Genomic DNA, 18,899 nt, shown 5'->3' on the forward strand with positions numbered 1-18,899 from the left:
ACCCAAGTAAGCCAGATGCACAAGGTGGTGCATGTGTCTGGAGTTTGCAGTGGCTAGAGGCCCTGGCATTCTTTGCCTCTCTCTCTCAAATAATGAAATAAAATAAAAAGGATAAGCACAGATCAAGGTCCTCCATGTTCTGAGGGTCTAAAAGAATGATGGCCTTTCCAGGAATGAAAGATGAGTCGCTTTACTTTGGAAATGTTCGACTTGATGTCACAGTATAAAAGGAATGGATTACAGTGTGAAACCCGACATTACAGCCTAGCTGAATGACTAGTGGTTTATCTTCAGTAAGTGAATTTTGAAGCACATGGATGGAAATGTTATTTATTTCTATTATCATAAAAACCAACATACAGCTTTCTTGTATGTTTTTATTACTGCTTATAAAATAAAAACAACTTACGAAAATATTTCCCTTTTCAAGATATAGTAACTACAATCTTTGCAAAATATACACACCCATAATTGTTACAATACATAGTCTTGTATACAGTTTGGACATTGTAAGTGTTTAAGAAACATACCCTGTGAAAGTTGGGAGAAGAAACACTGTCTTCAACATTAGTCACATGTCGTGACATTCAAGCTCTTAAGCCACTATTGAAATAAACATGTCTTTACTACATAGATCCAAAGGGATTTAACCTTCAAGGTCCTAGAGTCTCATTTATTGCATAAGGTAAAAAACAGGAAAATTAATCCGCCTTAGGTAGCTCCAGGAGTGGTTGACGTATCATGGAGCTAAGGCGGGGGGGGGGGAGGGGGGGGACGGGAGGCCGTGGAAAGCCCATTTGTGAAGGTCTCCTTCCTGTCCTCGCCATCTGTGGAGCATGGCTCCTACAAGATGATCACTATTAAGATACTTTTGAGCTCTAACATGCTCTTGATTCTGTCATTGTCCAAGATGCTTACTGAATGGTGCTTTTACAAATCTAAATTCCAGTAATATGAGTCGGCTCAAAGTGTAACTGGGATGAATCACCATAAATTTTTTCATTTGGGTTTTTTTTTTGTTGTTGTTTTTTTTGTTTTTCAAGGTAGGGTCTCACTCTGGTACAGGCTGACCTGGAATTAACTATGTAGTCTCAGGGTGGCCTCGAACTCACGGCAATCCTCCTACCTCTGCCTCCCAAGTGCTGGGATTAAAGGCGTGCACCACCACGCCCGGCTCATTTGGGGTTTTATCATGTGAGGAGCATTATTTAAATCCAGTAAGCTCAAAGTTCTCCCTGGAACTATTAGAAAATATTTCTTCTTCACAAAGCCTAAGTCCCAGGAGCCAAGTTCCTTTCCTTGAATTATGAAGGTAGGAAGAGTTGATATAGCCTTTCAACTCTACTGTTTAAAATACTGGTAGATGCAGGGTCAGACTGAGTAAGAGTTGAAGGCCATTAGTAATGGCCTCACCCTAAAGGGTGCCCTGTGAACCAGAGTCATGTGCATGTGTTCCTGAGATCCCGGCCAACCTCCCACACTTCCTAGACATCACATTGTTCTGCAGCAGGGCATTGGCCTGATGGTACTCTGGGTACAGAATGCGTTGTCTGAATTCCCACTGCTGTCATGATACAGTTTGACGGTCAAAACCATGCTGACAAACTACATTCATCGGTGATTTATTTTTCCATGCAAGCAACTATGAAAGTCAATCAACTATGGGTTAACAAGTTTTTACATTGAATATATAACACAAGCGTTATTACATGTAAGTTCCATAGTGGAAAAAGTCTAACAGAAGAACTGTACTTTTAAAAACTTAGTTTTAAAATATACAGTCCAAAGTCCACTAAGTATCTGGTTTAGTGGGTAAAGAGAGTATCTATTAGGGTGAACCTTATGGAACTATGAGTTTTGTAAATTAAAATGATAAAATCTGGGCAATTTCATATAGTTCAACCTTAATAAGATCCTGAGAAAATTTTATTTGGCATCACACTATAAATTCAAGGAGAATTTATAGAAACTCATCACATTTCAAGTGAGGAGGAAACACCTCAGGAGAGAAATGTGCACACTGGCCATGCCAAGATTTCTATCTTAAGACTTAGAGATTTGAAATCTTGGAATGTTAAAAAAAAATAGTGCAGTTTCAATAAAACAGAGAACAATTAAATTTACAAAATGAGGGATTACCTGCTAGGGATGCCTTTAACCTGGAAGCTCTCTGTTTTTCTTTCCTTACTAAAATAAACCTTTCTTAACCTGCCCTTCAAAAAATGATAAAGTAACTACAATTGCAAATGTCACCTGAAAGAGAAAGCTACTGACCATAAATGGTAACTTAAAGACTTTTCAAGGTTACATACAAATATTCCATCATTAAAATGAAAAGGCACAAACAGGACTTAAAGTATTGACAGTCATTAATAAAATCCTTAAAAATAAGGCCAACTCATTTGCACTATTAATCCCAGCAAGTAGGCACCTGCACTATTCCAGCTTTGGCACCCTGAGTGGAATGATATTGCAAATGAAATAACAACATAGTACTATTGCAGAAGCATTATCAGTATTAAGTTTCTTAGGCTCTACACTGCTAACTGAGTATCTAAAAATTACCCTATCCATATCCCATCTGTGCCAAAAATATATTTAAAAAATTATAGTCATAAAAATGTCTGTAATATTTCTTCAAATGAGCACCCCTCACCAATACAAATAAAAAAAAAAAGCAAGAATAAAAGCTACCAAAAAAAATGTGCTAGACCAGACTAGCTAATCTTAAAGACATACCATATTCAAAAATGGTACTTTATGAAATTTATTAAATACAATCTATGAAGAAAACAGATGTCCCAGGTGTGGGTGTGCATGCATGTGTGGGCTAGGTCCGAGTTGGGTGATAGTGTACTTGAAAAAGTATGCAGCTTTCAGAAAGACGTTCACTTGGAACTCTGAACCCATTTGCGAATGGTTGCTCCGGTACTACTGGCTACTACACAGAGGGCACCACCCACTGTCCACCAGGTTGGCACCCTGTTAAAGAAAGCAATCTGAAAAATAAATGCGAAGACTATATCCATTGTCTTCATTAGGGCTACAGGTCCTGCTTTTTCTACTTGAAGTGCTTTTGTGATAAGTATCTGACCCCCCAAACCAAACAGCCCAATGAGGATGAGAAAGAGCCTGTCCAAGCCACAGTAGGGCAGACTCCACTCTCCTATGATAAAGAGGATAATGATGCTTTCAGGAAGGCCAAGTATGACATAATACCAAATGCTCAGGAAGTAGTCCACAGACTTCCCCATTTTTCTTAGGATGACTAGCGTCATTGCAGCTAACATGGCATGTCCAATTGCTGCGAACGTTCCCTTAAGGTGTACGGAATAGCCTTCGTTCATCCCCGAAGTGCCGGAACCAAACAAAAATGGTGGTTTCACGATAAGGATCACTCCAGTGATTGCGAACAAGGTGAAGAAAGCATCCCAAAGGCTATACTTTTCTTTGAGAAATATCCAAGCAAATATTGACGTAAACACTGGGCAGCTAAACGCAATCACTGTGGCATCTGCGAGGGGCATCATCTGGTAAGCATAATATATAAGGATCATGGCAGTAGAACCAAAGACTCCTCTGAGAATGAGGAAAACTCGTTGACCTTTTGGGCCTAAAAACCCAGTTCTGCAAATTTAAATGAAGAAATGCATTTTAAATGAACTTGGCATTTATTTTTAAATAAAATGTTTAAAAGGCATTATTTCCAAAGTATTAAATATAAAAAAATCAGGGAATAGTTCATCATGACTACAGCTGATTATACAATTAAAGAGAGTAATAACATTTCAAAGTGTTCAAAGCATGAGCAAAAACAGCACACAAGAACTTCATAAAAAACGTAAGTTAGTAAATATGGATAGATATCATTTTCCCTATATATGTACATACTTTATAAAGGGAGATAGACTAGATATTAATTGTAGCTATTATGTCTTAATGGGTAGACTCACATAATTTTCCTTCCTTATATACCTCAAGTTCTCTAATGAAAAAATTTTTAAAAATAATAAAAAATTTTAATAAATTTCAGTATTAGTGTCACCATATGAAGAAACCTGACTAGTGTGCACTCTCAATCCCATGAGATTTTCTATAAAGCCTGAAGCACTGTTAAAACTCACTTTAGCTAATGAATGTGAGATAACTTTTCACTTTCTCATGAGGAGTTAAAACACACTGAACTATGTAGTAGTTGGATGTAAGTAATTGTTGCTAAGTAAAATCTTTTCAAGTAAATATTGGCTGAGAATCTACTCCATACATTTTTGGTTAAGTACAATGTGCTGAGCTGGGCTAGGGCCAGGCTTCACCAGGGCAGCCATAGACACCCTGGATATCTGGAGTCATAAATGAAAGCAAGGTCATCTTTGGCCCATATGTTGAAAAGCCATCATTCTTTCATGATAGTGAAACATAACTGTATCAAAACAGATGAAGGCCAAGGATTTGAAGAAAATCCTGTCTAGTGTCCTGAGTATATTTTTATTCCAAAGTGGAGATGATGGTGATATTAGCCTCAGTGTTCTATTGACAACTTTAGGAATTTCTGAAGTCTTACCATTTCCTAAAGTGCTGTGGCTTGTACACATTTACACAGAAATTTCTGACATTATAAACCACAGCAAACTTTTACTTTTCATCCTGTTTCTCGGGATATCGAGAGACTATATTAAGTGGATCTGTGTCATATTATCAGGTATAAGGAGACTTTGGCAGCAAGCAAGTGAAGCATCTGATTTGAAGTTTAAGTGGTCTTTCCCAAAAAACAGAGCCAGAAAGGCAGAAGGGATCCAGTTGACGTCTCCTCCCGTGTTCAAAGTACACTGAGGTGTGGTGTGCTTAGTTAGGTTATAATGTAGGGGTGGAGGCATAATTTTAACCCCAGGGAGAATGGTAGATTCCACAGGGAACAAGAGGGAGAAAGGGTAGAGGGAAGAGTAGTGAGCAGTGAATATGGTGCTTACATATTGTTATGTTCTACAGAAAGCACCAGGACCTACAATAATTCCTATTTGACCCTGGCAACCCATTCTGGGGCACAAACTTAAGAGTATTACCTCCACCAGTTTACACGGGAGAAAACTGAACAGACAGCAAGTCAAAAACCTTGTGCCTTGTCTCCTTCCAGGGAACACCTAACCTTTAACTGCCACCATCCTCTGACTATCCTAACAAGGGAACAGGTTGTTCCACTTAAAGAAACCTTTGGAGCTGGGCGTGGTGGCACATGCCTTTAATCCCAGCATTCGGGAGGCAGAGGTAGGAGGATTGCCCTGAGTTTGAGGCCACCCTGAGACTCCATAGTGAATTCCAGGTCAGCCTGAGCTAGAGTGAGACCCTACCTCGAAAAACAAAACAACAACAAAAAAGAAACCTTCAGCACTAGGAGACACTATGATTCCCTTTCATCTACTTTTTTGTCTTCTAAATACTAGTCATGCAAAAGGAAAGAAAGGAGTGGGATAAGATAACTGGAATTATCCAAAGAAGGCTGGGTTTTCAAAACTGGAGGTGGTCAGCACTGAAGCAGACCAAAAATGAACCCAACATGGCTCAGGGAAATTTTGCAGAAGAGGGGGCGGAAAGAATGTCAGAGTCACATGTTGGGTCATGATTGCAGAGACATTTATCATACTAATAACTGGGGGCTAACTCCACAATGCACGACCCATTTTCATTAACAAGGAGGGTCTAATGGGAAGGGGTAGATCACAGATGAGCCTAAATAATGGTACCAAACTGCCTGTATTTACTGAAAAGAAAATTAATAAATTAAATTTAAAAAAAAAAACAAAACTGGAGGTGGTAAGTACCTAAATGTCTTTCTTCTCTTTTGTTGTGCATGTGGTATATGCTTATGGTAGAATCAACTAGAACTTTGTGACATGCCATTCATCAGAAGCAAGTGGGACAGAAATTAGTCCTATGATAGATTCGTTACTGTAGAGAAAACGAGACAGTTCAAAATATTTGCACACATTTGCTAGTATCTTCTACTTTGTGTTAAGAAATACTTACTTTCTGTATATTAGGCAAGGGATAATAACTAGCATTTGGAACACACATCGAAATGCACTAATTTCTACGGCATGGATGTCTTGCACTTTCTTAACAAATAAAGAGGCCACTGAGAAAAGGAAGGCAGACAGCAGTGTGTAAAACAAGCCAAGTCCAGGACAGGGCGCTTTCTTCTTGGCTTCTGAAAAAGATGAAATGCTGGTTAGTCCTTGCTTCCAAGTACACGTTTCATCACTCTCACTTAGAAATTCAGAAAAATGAACCATATCAAGGCTAATAGACTCCAAACATGTCATATCCACTGCATGCTCCGGGGCTGTCTTCCCTGTCCATTATGAAGAAGCCACAGACAAGGGCAACAATTTAAACCTGTGTCTCAAAAACACTGTTCCACCCTTTAAAATGGATTTCCTTTGGCTCACTGGAGAATCATCCCTCACTTGACAAGTCAAAGTAGAAATCTTGCCAAGATGGCAAGGGAAATCGTCAAGAAACCCATGACAAGATGGAAGTGAAACACACTTCGCAATAACATCTCCTACCATGCTGCACAGGCTGGCTTTAGGAAAGGAAGACACCCTCCTTCCCAAAAAGCAGTTCACAGCAGTGTTATCTGGCCATCTGTTGTCTATCTGACTTCCCCATAGCTGGTGAACTCCTCCAGGGCTGGGACCTCCACTATGTTGTTCATGCTTAGCACGCGGAAGACCTAAATAAATATGTGGAGAAGGAAAGAAGGTGCCAGAGCCTCACAGAAAGACTTAAGAGTCTAATACTGCTGGCAACAACATAACCTGTGTTGGTGCTCTGCTGGATATGAACTGCTAATCTTGCATCACACGTCTTTACTTCCTGCCTTCATCTGAACCAGGGAACTCGTGCTTCCAGTATACCATCCAGCACTCAATGCCCACCTTTACTTCCAGCACTTGGGAGGCTGACAAAGGAGAATCGCCAGAAAGTCTAGGCCAGCCTGGGCTACAGAGTGAGTTCCAAGTCAGCCTAGGCTAGAGTGGGACCCTACCTCAAAAAAACAAGAGTTCAATCCAAGCTGGGTGTGGTGGCTCACACCTATAATCTGAACACTGGAAATAGGGGGACTCTCAGTGAGTTTAAGTCCAGTCTGGCCTACAGAGTTATTAGCAAGTTAGCCAGGGATAGAGCAAGATCCTGCCTCAAAAAAAAAAAAAAATTAATTTTCAATCCATTACTGTTGATCTGTGAGTCATTATCTTTTGTTTAGAATCTGCCTGTGGTGTTATTCCTACCATGGAGGCAGAGCCTGCTTCAACCTCAATCCGCTGTCAGTAACAACAGGGCAAAGCGCAGCAGACAGAGACCTCCTGAGAAGACAGGCCATGCACTGCACACAAGAGTATAACCTTAACTCAAAAGCAGAAGAGGATAAGAAAGAAACACAACTGTCTCATGTCATTTAAGAGTTGAGGGTGGGAGGGATGGCTCAGCAGTTAAGGTGTTTGCTTGCAAAGCCAAAGGACTCAGGTTTGATTCCCCAGGACCCACGTTAGCCAGATGCACAGGGGGGCGCACGCGTCTGAAGTTCCTTTACAGTGGCTGAAGGCCCTGGTATGCCCATTCTCTCTCTCTCTCTCTTCTCTGTCATATAAATAACAAAATATTTTTTTTTTAAAAAAGAGTTGAGTGGAGACGGAGCCTATGTGAACATGGGCAATGTACTGGGAAATGAGGGTTATCATTCCAATCTGGGACTGTTCACAGTGTTACTCAGCTATGGAACAGTATTGCATAATTCTATTTTGTTTAATAATGCCCTACTCTGATAATTACACCAGGCACTATATTTCTACATACTCACCTTAGTTAGATACCTTTGCCCAACAGTGACTACAATCATGACCAAAGCATGATGAAACAGTTATTCAGACCCAGCCTGACCTTTGTAGGAAGATACCATGCTCCTGGGAGACTTTCCCCTTCTTGTTCCTGGACAGCTTGCTCTACAGCTGGGGTCTGTTACTCCAGGGCAGGTACAGGAACCCCCCACACAGTCCTGCTGCCTTGTGCCCACAGGCTCAGACACTACAGAAATAGGCTGCACGCACTCATTCAGGCCACCAGGAGGAAACTTTGAATACTTCCCAGTGAAGCACCACTGAATGCATGCCTTGGCTGTGGTGAGCCTTCGAGTTTGGCTTCTGGAATTATGAAATTCAGGTCCAAACAAAACAAGTTTTCTTAAAACAAACCCAACCCACACACAGAACCTCCACCCTCAGACAGAACGGAATGAGAAGTCCTATGAAAACATCTTCCTGGTCTACTAATTCAAGGATCGTCTCCAACTTAAACATATTACTTTTTCTTCAGGAATTTCAACTTAATGTAATATTTTAACTCTTTTAAAATATATTTCTGTACCTTTGGTCCCAATGACCTTTTCCTTTAAAACACATACACTCTTTATTTTTCTTTTATGGCCTATCAACAGTGAAGTCCTGTGATTCCTGACTGGGACAGGACAGATGACAGAGGGTCTATCTACACTTGATAATTTGTAGCTACACTTGATAATTTGTGAGGGCAAGGAAGAGCTCAGGGATGATGAGCAGGGGAGAGGGTAATCCATTTGCTCATGCAATGCATTCCCATGTTCATACTGCACTGTATGCATATCTGATCATGTGACAACTCTAAACAAGTTTTTTTTTTTTTTTTTTTCCGTTTTTCAAGATAGGGTCTCACTCTGGTCCAGGCTGACCTGGAATTAAATATGTAGTCTCAGGGTGGCCTTGAACTCACAGCAATCCTCCTACCTCTGCCTCCCCGAGTGCTGAGATTAAAGGCGTGTGCCACCACGCCAAGCTCACAAGGAAAGTTTTAAAGGTCAAAATTCCAATAAAGTGGTCACCAGGAAACTTCCTGAAGGAAAGTGAAAATTCACACAGCTACTCTGGTCTGCTTTAAACCAATGGTTCCCAAGCTGGGTGGAAATCTGAATTACCTGAGTAACTTAAAAATTCAATTTCTGGGCTGGAGAGATGGCTTAGTAGTTAAGGTACTTGCCTGTGAAGCCTAAGGACCCAGGTTCTATTCCCCAGGACCTATGTAAGTCAGATGCACAAGGTGGCCCACATTCTTTGCAGTGGCTGGGGTCCTAGAATGCCTATTCTCTTCCTCCCTCTCTCTCTCTCTCTCTCTCTCTCTCTCTCTCTCTCTCTCTCTCTCGATCTGCTTCTTCCTCTCTCTCCCGATCTGACTCTTCCTCTCTCCCCCTCTCAAATAAATGAATAAAAAATATTTAAAATTAAAAAAAATTCAATTTCGAAAGGCCCACCCAGACTACTGAAACAGAACATCTGGAACAGGAAAAGTAGGTTGAACCAAAAAGTTCATTGCCGCCAGGAGGATGTGAGGCACAGGACAAAGATAACTTCTACACTGTTGTTGAAGGAAGCAAATAAGTCAAAAGAGAGAGATCACAAATAGGTATTTTAGGACAAATGTACACCGCTAAGGTCATCCAAGAATGTTAATGAACAGTTCCAATCTGAACTTGAAAATGACCTTTGTTACGATAATCACTTAGTGTCTCAAGGCCAGGCATTGTTGAGTGCTGGTTATGGAAGCTCTCAGAAAGCTTAGGCAAGAGGAACCTGAGTTTGGAACCAAACCTTAAGACCCTGCCCTCCCCAATACCAAAACAAAACAAAAATTGTCCAAAACAAGACTGTCCTAAAGTTCAGTGATAAAAGTGCAGGGTTTTAAAGTAGGTTGTGACTTTTTTTTCCCCCCAGAATAACAATGACCGAGTCAGACACTTTCTCTGAAGTTGGTTATCAGATGCACTAAGACAGCTGTGCCGTTTTGCCATGTGCTACTGCACACTGTCACAGAGTCACAAGTGGAAAACTGGATACTCTGCAAGGACTAACTCAACATTAAGCCGCAATGGCTGACATTCAGCCTTAGGATGAGACACACAGGCCTTTTCTAAGGGCACCTATCTTTTGAGCCCAGCAGGGGCTAACTGCGGTTTCTGGAGGCACCAGCCCATGCAGAAATGATCAAAAGCATTTAGGATAGAAATGGAGAGAGAATCATCTTCCTTAGGCTTTGCTCCCTACACCCAGAAGGAGGGAAAATTAAGCTGGTCTAAGCACAGAAACCCCAGGCCTTACTAGGGTGGGGGTGAGGGAGACCCAGGGGTTGAGACATTCAAAAAGTGTAACTTGGTCCTCAAAGGAGTGGTCCCTATGCTTCCTTCTAGAAAACCGTTTCGATGGACAGGATCCCAAACAGATCCCTACCCTAGTACCCTCCAGCTCCACTGTATCTCACCAACACAGCCACACTTGGGCCAAAACAAACTTAAGAACTCGGAGTTCTCATTCTCACCTCCCAGGACCTCCCTCTGCTTGTCAGGAAGGGTCTGAACAGATCGTGTTCTTCACAAGGGGTCCCTGGCTTTGAGGACAGGATGGAGAGCTCCTAAGAAGGAATGCCTTGTGCATGTTGCCAAAAGGTCTTTGCTACCAAAGAGTAAGTATTAGTGGTCCCACTCAACTCCGCCTCTCCAAGAGGTGCTAAGACTCTGGAACACACACTTTCCCACTTCTCTTCGGGGGTTCCTCTGCCCACGAGATGAGTTTCCAGGGTCAGCTTTCTCCTAACCTGGGCCAGGTGACCTCTCGCCTTCGACCTCTGGCGGGCACAGCACATTGCAATTTGACTCCCAGTTCCTGTCCGCAGCATTCGTTACAGGGACAACCTTAACCCCCACCCCCCAAAAAGGTTGCAAGCACCCGGAAACTTTCTCAGGTCTTCAGGGGCGCAGGGGGCCTTGCGCTCGGCAGCAGCTCCCACCCCGGGGTGACAGAGAGCTCGCGGGTCTTCCCTGGCGCAGGCAGCCTGGGGACGGAGGCAGGGCATCCCTGCAGTCCAGAGGCCGCCCGGGGGCGCCCCGCGCGGGGTCCGCCGGCCACTCACCCGGCTCCGCGCGCGCGCCGCACGGCGAGCCTCGGCACCGCCAGCACCTGCCGCGGCCGGGGGCGCCCGGAGCCTCGGCGTCCGCGGCGGGCTCCCCTCCGTCGTCGTCGTCGTCGGGGGGCGCGGGCTCCGCCAGCGGCAGCTCGGGATCCCGCAGCTCCACCGACTCGCCGGCGGGCTCCGCCGCGCTCTTCTGCGGCCCCATGTCGCGGCCCGCGCTCTGCCCGCAGCCGCGCGCCGTCTGGCGCCGGCAGCAGCCGCGGGGCTGCCCAGCGCTTCCGGCCGCGCGGGCCCGTGCGCATGCGCGCGCGCTCGCCTCGCCCCCGCCCGGGCACCCGGCGCCCGTCCTCTGCCGCCCTCGCCTGCGGCGCCCAGCGGTGCCACCTCCGCCCTGCGCTCCGGCTGCCCGGCGACCGTCCCTGGGCTGCTTGCTCGGCTGCGGTCGCGACAGACAGGCACACTGGACCTCCCTGTGTCTTTGCAGAATGGGAGGTGCCCCGGCGCCACGGGTCCTGTGGCCTTCTGCTGACTTTCAGAGAGACAGAGAGGGAGAGCGAAAGTGTGTGTGTGTGTGTGTGTGTTTATTTTTACTTATTGATGTGGCTCTGTGTTCAGCACCTGTGGGATACCTGGAGACTACATAGCATTGTGTCTTTTTTTTTCCCCCTTCTTCAGCGAATTAAAAGTGTTTTCTCATTTCTATTTGACCAAGGAGATAAATAAAAGCCTTATAAAATCAGAAAAGTTAAGTAGTTGTCATAGGAAAAAAAAATCTGTCTCTAAAACGGGGCAGAACTTAACCTCTGTATTTTTTTTTTTTTTGTTTGTTTTTTGAGGTAGGGTTTCACTCTAGCTCAGGCTGACCTGGAATTCACTGTGTACTCTCAGGGTGGCCTCGAACTCAAGGTGATCCTCTTACCTCTGCCTCCCAAGTGCTGGATTAAAAGCGTGCGCCACCACGCCCGGCCTACCTCTGTATTCTTTACAGTACTAGGCATGCATTCATATTCTCTCATCCTCTCTCTCACCTCCTCTCCCTTTCCACCCCTCCCCACTTATTATTAGAGGTAAGATTCAAACAATCTGGTGGATTTGGTAAAATTCAAAATCTGTTTAAGCCATTCCTCCCCAGTGTTGGCTCTTTATGTTTACATTCCCTTTGTTTTCCCCAGCCTTTTGCTTGCTTTAAGGCTTGCCTGGGTTCTGAGCAATGATGAGCTTCTCTAAACTGTTCTAGGTCCAGTCCCCAAGCAAGTGACCAAACAAGCAAGCGAGGTTAACCTCTGCATACACATTGGCACATATGGGTTCATAATAAAAAACAGCATTGGTCTTGAAGTCAGGAGTCCTAGGTATCTGGCCTGACTGCAAGACCTCATTCATCACTGTACCTCATAATGCCTCCATTACCTTCTTCACTGAATGGAGGCAAAATGCTGTCTTCCTACTTTGCAGAGAGTAGGCAAATGGAAAGCAAGGATGTGAGCAAGAGCATGGAAAACCAATAAGTATTTTACCTCGGGTGGACCTAGGATACATACTCAAATAGAACCTTCTTTATGTTAAGATCATGAGGGGGAACTCTTAAAAGCAAACTGGGACTGACTCAGTTTATGGTGACTAGGTCCTAAAAGTAAAAAAGCGGGTATGTCCTTGGGCCTGCCCTTGCAGTTGCCACATAGTCTCTTTTCCTATCTCTTGACTGAAGGAGTTACCTAGATCTGTTTCTCCATAAACAACCTCAGTCTCTCCCTAAAAAGAAATTTCCCTTTCCTAGAGTTAAGGTTTAAATCTGATCCTGGCATTGTGATTGGTTATGCTCAAACTTGACCTCTCTGCTCACTTCTTCCTGAGCCAGATCCCTGAGTCCAGACCAATCAGCTCTTTCCCAAACTCACCTGAACCTGAGGGTAAAGTCCACCACAATAAGATTATAAATAGATGCTTATCATTTGGACCCAGCCTCTATCCGGAACCTTTAGGTTTCTGCTCTGGTAAGCCCCCCTTCATCTCAGCCTGGCTGGGCTGAGATGGGGAGATTGCTACTCCTACGCGGGCTCTCTACTCCCTCCTGCCTTCCACATGGCAGGAGCTCTCTGGACTTTCCTTCTCTTAATCTACTAAAGTCTATCTGAGTCTTACCCCCTGGTCTATGGATTCTAATTCTTTAAATTCACAAGACAAGGGTCTAGGGTACCTTCAGTTTATTAGTGCACTAGCATATTGGTGTATTGGCAAGGAACCCCCCCAAACTCCCATTACAGGACAAGTGATCACCTGAATTATTACTTGATGAGCATACCTTTGCCTTGTCTGAGAAGGAATTGAAGGCTGCTTACAAATATATGTACAAGAGCTTTTGTTGTTGTTTCCATGAGGACATGTCAGGAAGGGATGGTGAAGATCATAGATCAGAACCAGAACTTTTGTTCTCCCTAGAAAATGGAATCCCGGGCTGGAGAGATGGCTTGGTAGTTAAGGCACTTGCCTACAAAGCCTAAGGACCCAGGTTCGATTTTCAAGGTCCCATGTAAGCCAGATGCACATGGTGGTACATGCATCTGGAGTTCATTTGCAATGGCTAGAGTCCCTGGCATGCCCATTTCTTATTCTCTCTTTCTCTGACCCTCTCTCTGTCTCTAACTTAGTAAATAAATCAGAAAAGTTTTAAAAAAAGAAAATGGAATCCCTTCAGTCCAGAAGAATTCCTGTTGATGGGGCATATGGAAGCAATGCTGTTTCACATCTAGTCTGGAATTATCACTAAGCAGGAAACAGAGCAAGTATTATATGTTCTGACTTCATAAATGCATTATTCACAAAGCCAACAGTTGGGTGCAGCAAAAAAATCTAAATGGACGGTTATGCAGTAAAACCAAGAAGCTTCTCCACACATCCAGAAAGAGAAGTGCAGTTTTACAATTGCATTCTGGGATTTAGATGTGGGGAGGGTTTGAAGAGTCCCCTCTGCAAATGTGGAGATGTAGTTAGTATGGTCAGGAAGAAGGAAATGTGATGGTTGGAGAAGTACCCTGGCTATTCCACTTACAATACCATCCTCAAAAAGCGAAAAGCTTAAGGGAAGTAAATGGGTACCACACAGATGTTGATGAATGAGTAAGGGATGGTTTCAGGCTTGCAGTTTGTTCCCTTTAACTTTCTCTCCTCCCCCCACCACACTGCTGGCCTTGGTGTGTATATGGTATTAATCATATTCATTCTCCTATCTTAGCCATATGTTGCAGTCAAGTTTGCATTGCTGGTAGAAGTCACCCAACCAAGAGCAGCTTCTGGGGAAAAAAGGTTTATTTTGGCGAGGAGAAGCTCCACGATGGCAAAGGAAAATGATGGCCTGAGCAGAGGGTGGACATCATACCTTGGCCAACATTAGGTGGGCAATAACAAGAGAGGTGTGCCAAATACAGGCATAGAAAAACTGGCTATAACACCCCTAAGCCTGCCCCCAACAATACACTCCCTCCAGGTGGCGTTAATTTCCAAATCTCCGTCAGCTGGGAATCTAGCATTCAGAACACCTAAGTTTATGGGGGACACCTGAATCAAACCACCACACCATACAAACAAAAGTCATGGAGGTGTAAACGGCAATTGATAGTGTGCACCTGGCTGAGCTGCAGTGCCATCAGGACAGGCATGGACTATTGAGCTGTGTTATTTCATGGTTTTGGTGACAAATGTACTGAGCTGGTGAGAAGTGGATCCCTCCCCCTATAGTGTGATGGATGGTTGGAAACCATCTCTGCGCCCACTACTACAGCCCAAATAAACTTCTGATCCCAGCTAGAGGAGGCGGAGGAAGGGGTGACCTCCACCAGGAGATATAGCAGACAGGGTTGCTGACTAGAAGTGAAAGAGCAGTGCTTCTGTCTGCCAAATTCTGCAGTGTTCCAATAAGAACTGTTCTTTGCCTGAAGGAATCGTCCTCCCAGCCCAGAATCTTCCAGAGAGAAAAGGAGCTCTGGGGTGATGTCAGTAAACAGAGTGTGTGTGTGTGTGTGGGGGGGGGTGGTATCCACAGCTCTAGTGACAAGAAGGAATATGAAGTGGAGGAAAAGTAGGTTCTGCCTGACCCCATCAACAACAAAAGGTCTACCATCCACCCATTCTGGGGCAGCAAATGACTTTGGAACTGCAGGAGCTATAATCCTGCTCCACTACACTTTCACATCAAGGGTGTTCACAAGAGTGATGTGTGTCTATATTAGGAAATATATTGTTCTAGTAAGTCACCCAAAGCATATCAGGCTGGTGTCTTTGTTTGGTTTTGGATGGAAGAGGGACAGGGTCTCACTGTATTGCCCAGGGTGGTCTAATGCTCATGTACTGAAGCAGTTGTCCCCCATCAGCCTTCTTGGTAGATGGGATTCCAGGCATGCTGCACTATGCCAGGCTATACTAGTATCTTAATACTGATTTGAAAGACTGCTCCCCTTTTTCCTAAAGTGTAGATTCTTATCCATGACCTGGAAAATGGCAATTTGTTCCAAAGAGTGAAGCCTAATGTTTATGCTTTGGAAAAAACAAAACAAAACAATACAGTGGAACATATGATCATGTTTCAAAATAACTTTTTCTTTCTTTTTTTTTTTTTTTTTGATTTTTCAAAGTAGGGTCTCGCCCTAGACCAAGCTGACCTGAAATTCACTGTGGAGTCTCAGGGTGGCCTCGAACTCACAGCAATCCTCCTACCTCTGTCTCCCAAGTGTTGGGACTAAAGGCGTGCTCCACTACGCCTGGCAGAGAGAGAGGGAGAAAATGAAGTTGGGTATACCAAGGCCTCTAGCTACTTATGAACTCCAGATGCATGCACCACCTTGTGCATATGGCTTATGTGGATACTAGGGAATCAAACCCGAGTCCTTAAGCTTTGTAGACAAGTGTTGTAACTGCTAAGCCATCTCTACAGCCCAAATATTTTTAATCTTATATTCATAGAAGCATTATTCACAAAGCCAAGATATGAATACAATTTAGTGGCATATTAATGAATAAATACATAAATGAAATGTGGCATATACCATACACTGAAATATTATTCAGCCTTATGATGGAAATAAATTATAACCCAAGATACAGCATGGATAAGCCTTGAAGATATCATGCAAATGAAATAAAACATAAGGGACAACATTATCTACTTGGTAGAGGGGCCTAGCATAATCAAGTTCATAGAGATAGAAAATAAAATGGTGGCTGCTAGGAGTTAGGGTGAGGAACAGGGAATTGGTATTCAATGGGCATAGAGTTCCAGTTTGGGTGGACAAAGTAGTTCTGTGGACAGACATACTGGATAACAATATGAACACACTAATGCTAGTGAAGTGTATATTTTTAAAAGGGTTAAAATGATAATGTACATTTTATTCAATTTATTAATTTACTTTGGAGACAGGGTCTAATGTAATCCAGGCTAGCTTTGCTATTGAACCAAGGGTTTCCTTGAACCTATGATTCTCTTGCTTCTGTCTTCCAAATCCTGGGATTACAAATGTGTACCACAATGCCTAATTTTATGTAGTGCTAGGAATGGAACCAGGGTTTCACACCCATATGTGTTACATCCCCAAAATAATTTTAAGAGGTTAAAAATTCTCAGGAATAAAAAACTTCTGAGGGCTGAAGAGATGACTTAATGGTTAAAGTGCTTGCCTGAGAAGCCTAAAGACCCAGATTCAATTCCCCAGTACCCATGTAAGCCAGATGCACAAGGTGACACATGTGACTGGAGTTTATTTGCAGTGGCTAGAGGCCCTAGTGTGACCATTCTCTCTCTCTGCCTCTTTCTCCCTCTCTTAAATAAATAAGTACATTAATTAATTAATTAATTTTAAAACTTCTGAGGTTGTACAGCAGACAACTAACAAACTCTCAATGTAGTATAGTATTCCACATTACATGCCATTCTGGGGAGGCTGAGACAAGAGGGTGGGGAGATTAAGAGCAGCCTGGATTACATTAGGAAACTCTATCTCAAAAAACAAAAGTAAAGCCAGGCGTGGTGGTGCACACCTTTAATCCCAACACTTGGGAGGTAGAGGTAGGAGGATTGCCTTGAGTTTGAGGCCACCCTGAGACTCCATAGTGAATTCCAGGTCAGCCTGGGCTAAAGTGAGACCTTACCTCAAAAAACCAAACACACACACACACAGAGAGAGAGAGAGAGAGAGAGAGAGAGAGAGAGAGAGAGAGAGAGAGAGAGAGAAATTGAAAGAAGCAGCTAAAAGTTGTCCTTAACCTGGATTTGTATTTCTTTGGGGACTTGCAATACATTTTCCTTAGTGCCAGTCTTAATCTCCCTTCAGTTCTGGGTCATAATTACAGAGGAGAGGAAGATTATGAAAGAAATAATAGGAGTAGAAAGGAAATGTGGTCTAGAGCCTTCCAAGCTTTTCAATGTTTTCCATCTAAGTATCCATTTAGCTCTTGCTTTCTGTTCTCTGATAGTCTGACAGACTGGCTTGGGAGTCAGGGTGCTGGGTCTGTGTGGCTGGAAGCTCTTGATGGTTGCCAGGGTACTCATCTGATCTCCATGTCCTCAGCTCTGAAGTCACAGGGCTGCCTCCCCTGGAGTCGCTGATGGGGGGAGGGGCACCCTGTGGGCTTTGCCAGCAATCTTCCTCCACGTTGGCAATTTCTGCAGTTCTCATTTTCCTCCCCTCTGCTCTGTTCCCACACTACAAAAGTAACTCCTGTGTATATTAATTATTCTTGACCTCTGGGGAACCTCCATTCTTTGTTTATAGATTCCCTGAGACTTTAGTAAGCCTGAGCTTTCAACTTAGACCTAGATGATACTATGTAGTTCATGAGAACCTCAGATTTGTTATGGTTTGGTTTCTGGATTCCACTCAGTTCTTGTTTTAATAATTAACATTTATGAAATACCCCAGATTTGTCACACACTGTTAGGTGTGTCGGTTCATTTAATCCTCAGGTGAAGTCTACCAGGCAGTTCAGCATAAGTGCTAAAAGCAGGGCTCAGGAGTCTGACCACCCATGGCTCCATTTTGGCTGCACCACTTACCAGTTCTTTGATTTTACTCAAATTGATCTCTCTCTCTCTCTCTCTCAGCATTTTTCTTTTGCATCTATAAAACAGAATAATAACAGTATCTAGCTGCTGTGAGGATGAGATAATACATGCAGAGCACCCAATAGCAAATGCACTCTTGAGTATGCATTTTATCATCCTTTTATTACAGATGAGGAACGTGAAGCTCAGAGATGAGGAACAACTTGGCCAAAGTCACAGTAATGGGGAAGGGCAGAGATAGAATTGGATCCCAGGACTGTTCGACACCCAGGTGAGTGGCCTTGACTTCTCTGCATTACTACTCAGGCAAAGCATCTAATGACCAGGTTCTTTGGCTTCTGAGAGCACTTCATTAGAGCTGTTTTCTCCACCTGGTATTGTGCTTTGACTCACTGTGCTGGCAACACTGAGCCAGCTTTACTGTGACAGTGGTTCTGTGTGGTTTGTGCTCTAACCTCTGAACCTTCTTGAAATCAAATACTATGAAATACAGAAGAAAATTTATTTTATAATGACATTAACAGGATTCATAATTTCCGACAGAAATCACAGCTACCAGAAGACCCTTAAACCTATCCCTTTATCTATTTTTTTAGTGTTGTGGATTGAACCCAGGGCCTCAAGTATTCGAGTCAAATGTTCTATCATTGAGCTGTATTCTCAGCAACCACTGAGTGTTTATCCTATAAATCACCCAAGTTTACCATTCTTTCTGAAACCCACTGATATATTTTAGAGCATCATGTACCACAATTATTTTGTAAAATGCTATGGAAATGTATCACTCATGCAGGAAAATGTAGAAATTATAAATGCGCAGTTATATGAATGGCCACACATTGAGCATGATCATCAA

At 43.3% G+C, this 18,899-nt stretch overlaps 1 protein-coding gene across 1 annotated transcript; it reads right to left on the reverse strand.

Moving 5' to 3' along the window:
* Positions 1-357: 357 nt before the first annotated feature.
* Positions 358-11,194, reverse strand: Slc35g1 (solute carrier family 35 member G1). Its single transcript, XM_045141938.1, has 3 exons — positions 10,990-11,194; positions 6,022-6,202; positions 358-3,627 (listed from the first exon to the last, which is right to left on the reverse strand). The coding sequence occupies exons 1-3, from the start codon at positions 11,192-11,194 to the stop codon at positions 2,889-2,891; spliced, it is 1,125 nt and encodes a 374-aa protein (XP_044997873.1). The 3' UTR covers positions 358-2,888.
* Between the last annotated feature and the right edge of the window lie 7,705 nt (positions 11,195-18,899).

The sequence above is a fragment of the Jaculus jaculus genome, chromosome 1 (assembly GCF_020740685.1).
Source record: "Jaculus jaculus isolate mJacJac1 chromosome 1, mJacJac1.mat.Y.cur, whole genome shotgun sequence".
Lineage (NCBI taxonomy): Eukaryota > Metazoa > Chordata > Mammalia > Rodentia > Dipodidae > Jaculus > Jaculus jaculus.

Bases quoted from the DNA above. Each gene is read 5' to 3' on its own strand.
- Slc35g1 (XM_045141938.1), bottom strand. From the start codon at position 11,194: ATGGGGCCGCAGAAGAGCGCGGCGGAGCCCGCCGGCGAGTCGGTGGAG. The intron at 6,203-10,989 runs GTGAGTGGCCGG...CATCTTTTTCAG, and splicing joins CGGCGCGCGCGCGGAGCCGG to AAGCCAAGAAGAAAGCGCCC. The intron at 3,628-6,021 runs GTAAGTATTTCT...TTAAATTTGCAG, and splicing joins CCTTGCCTAATATACAGAAA to AACTGGGTTTTTAGGCCCAA.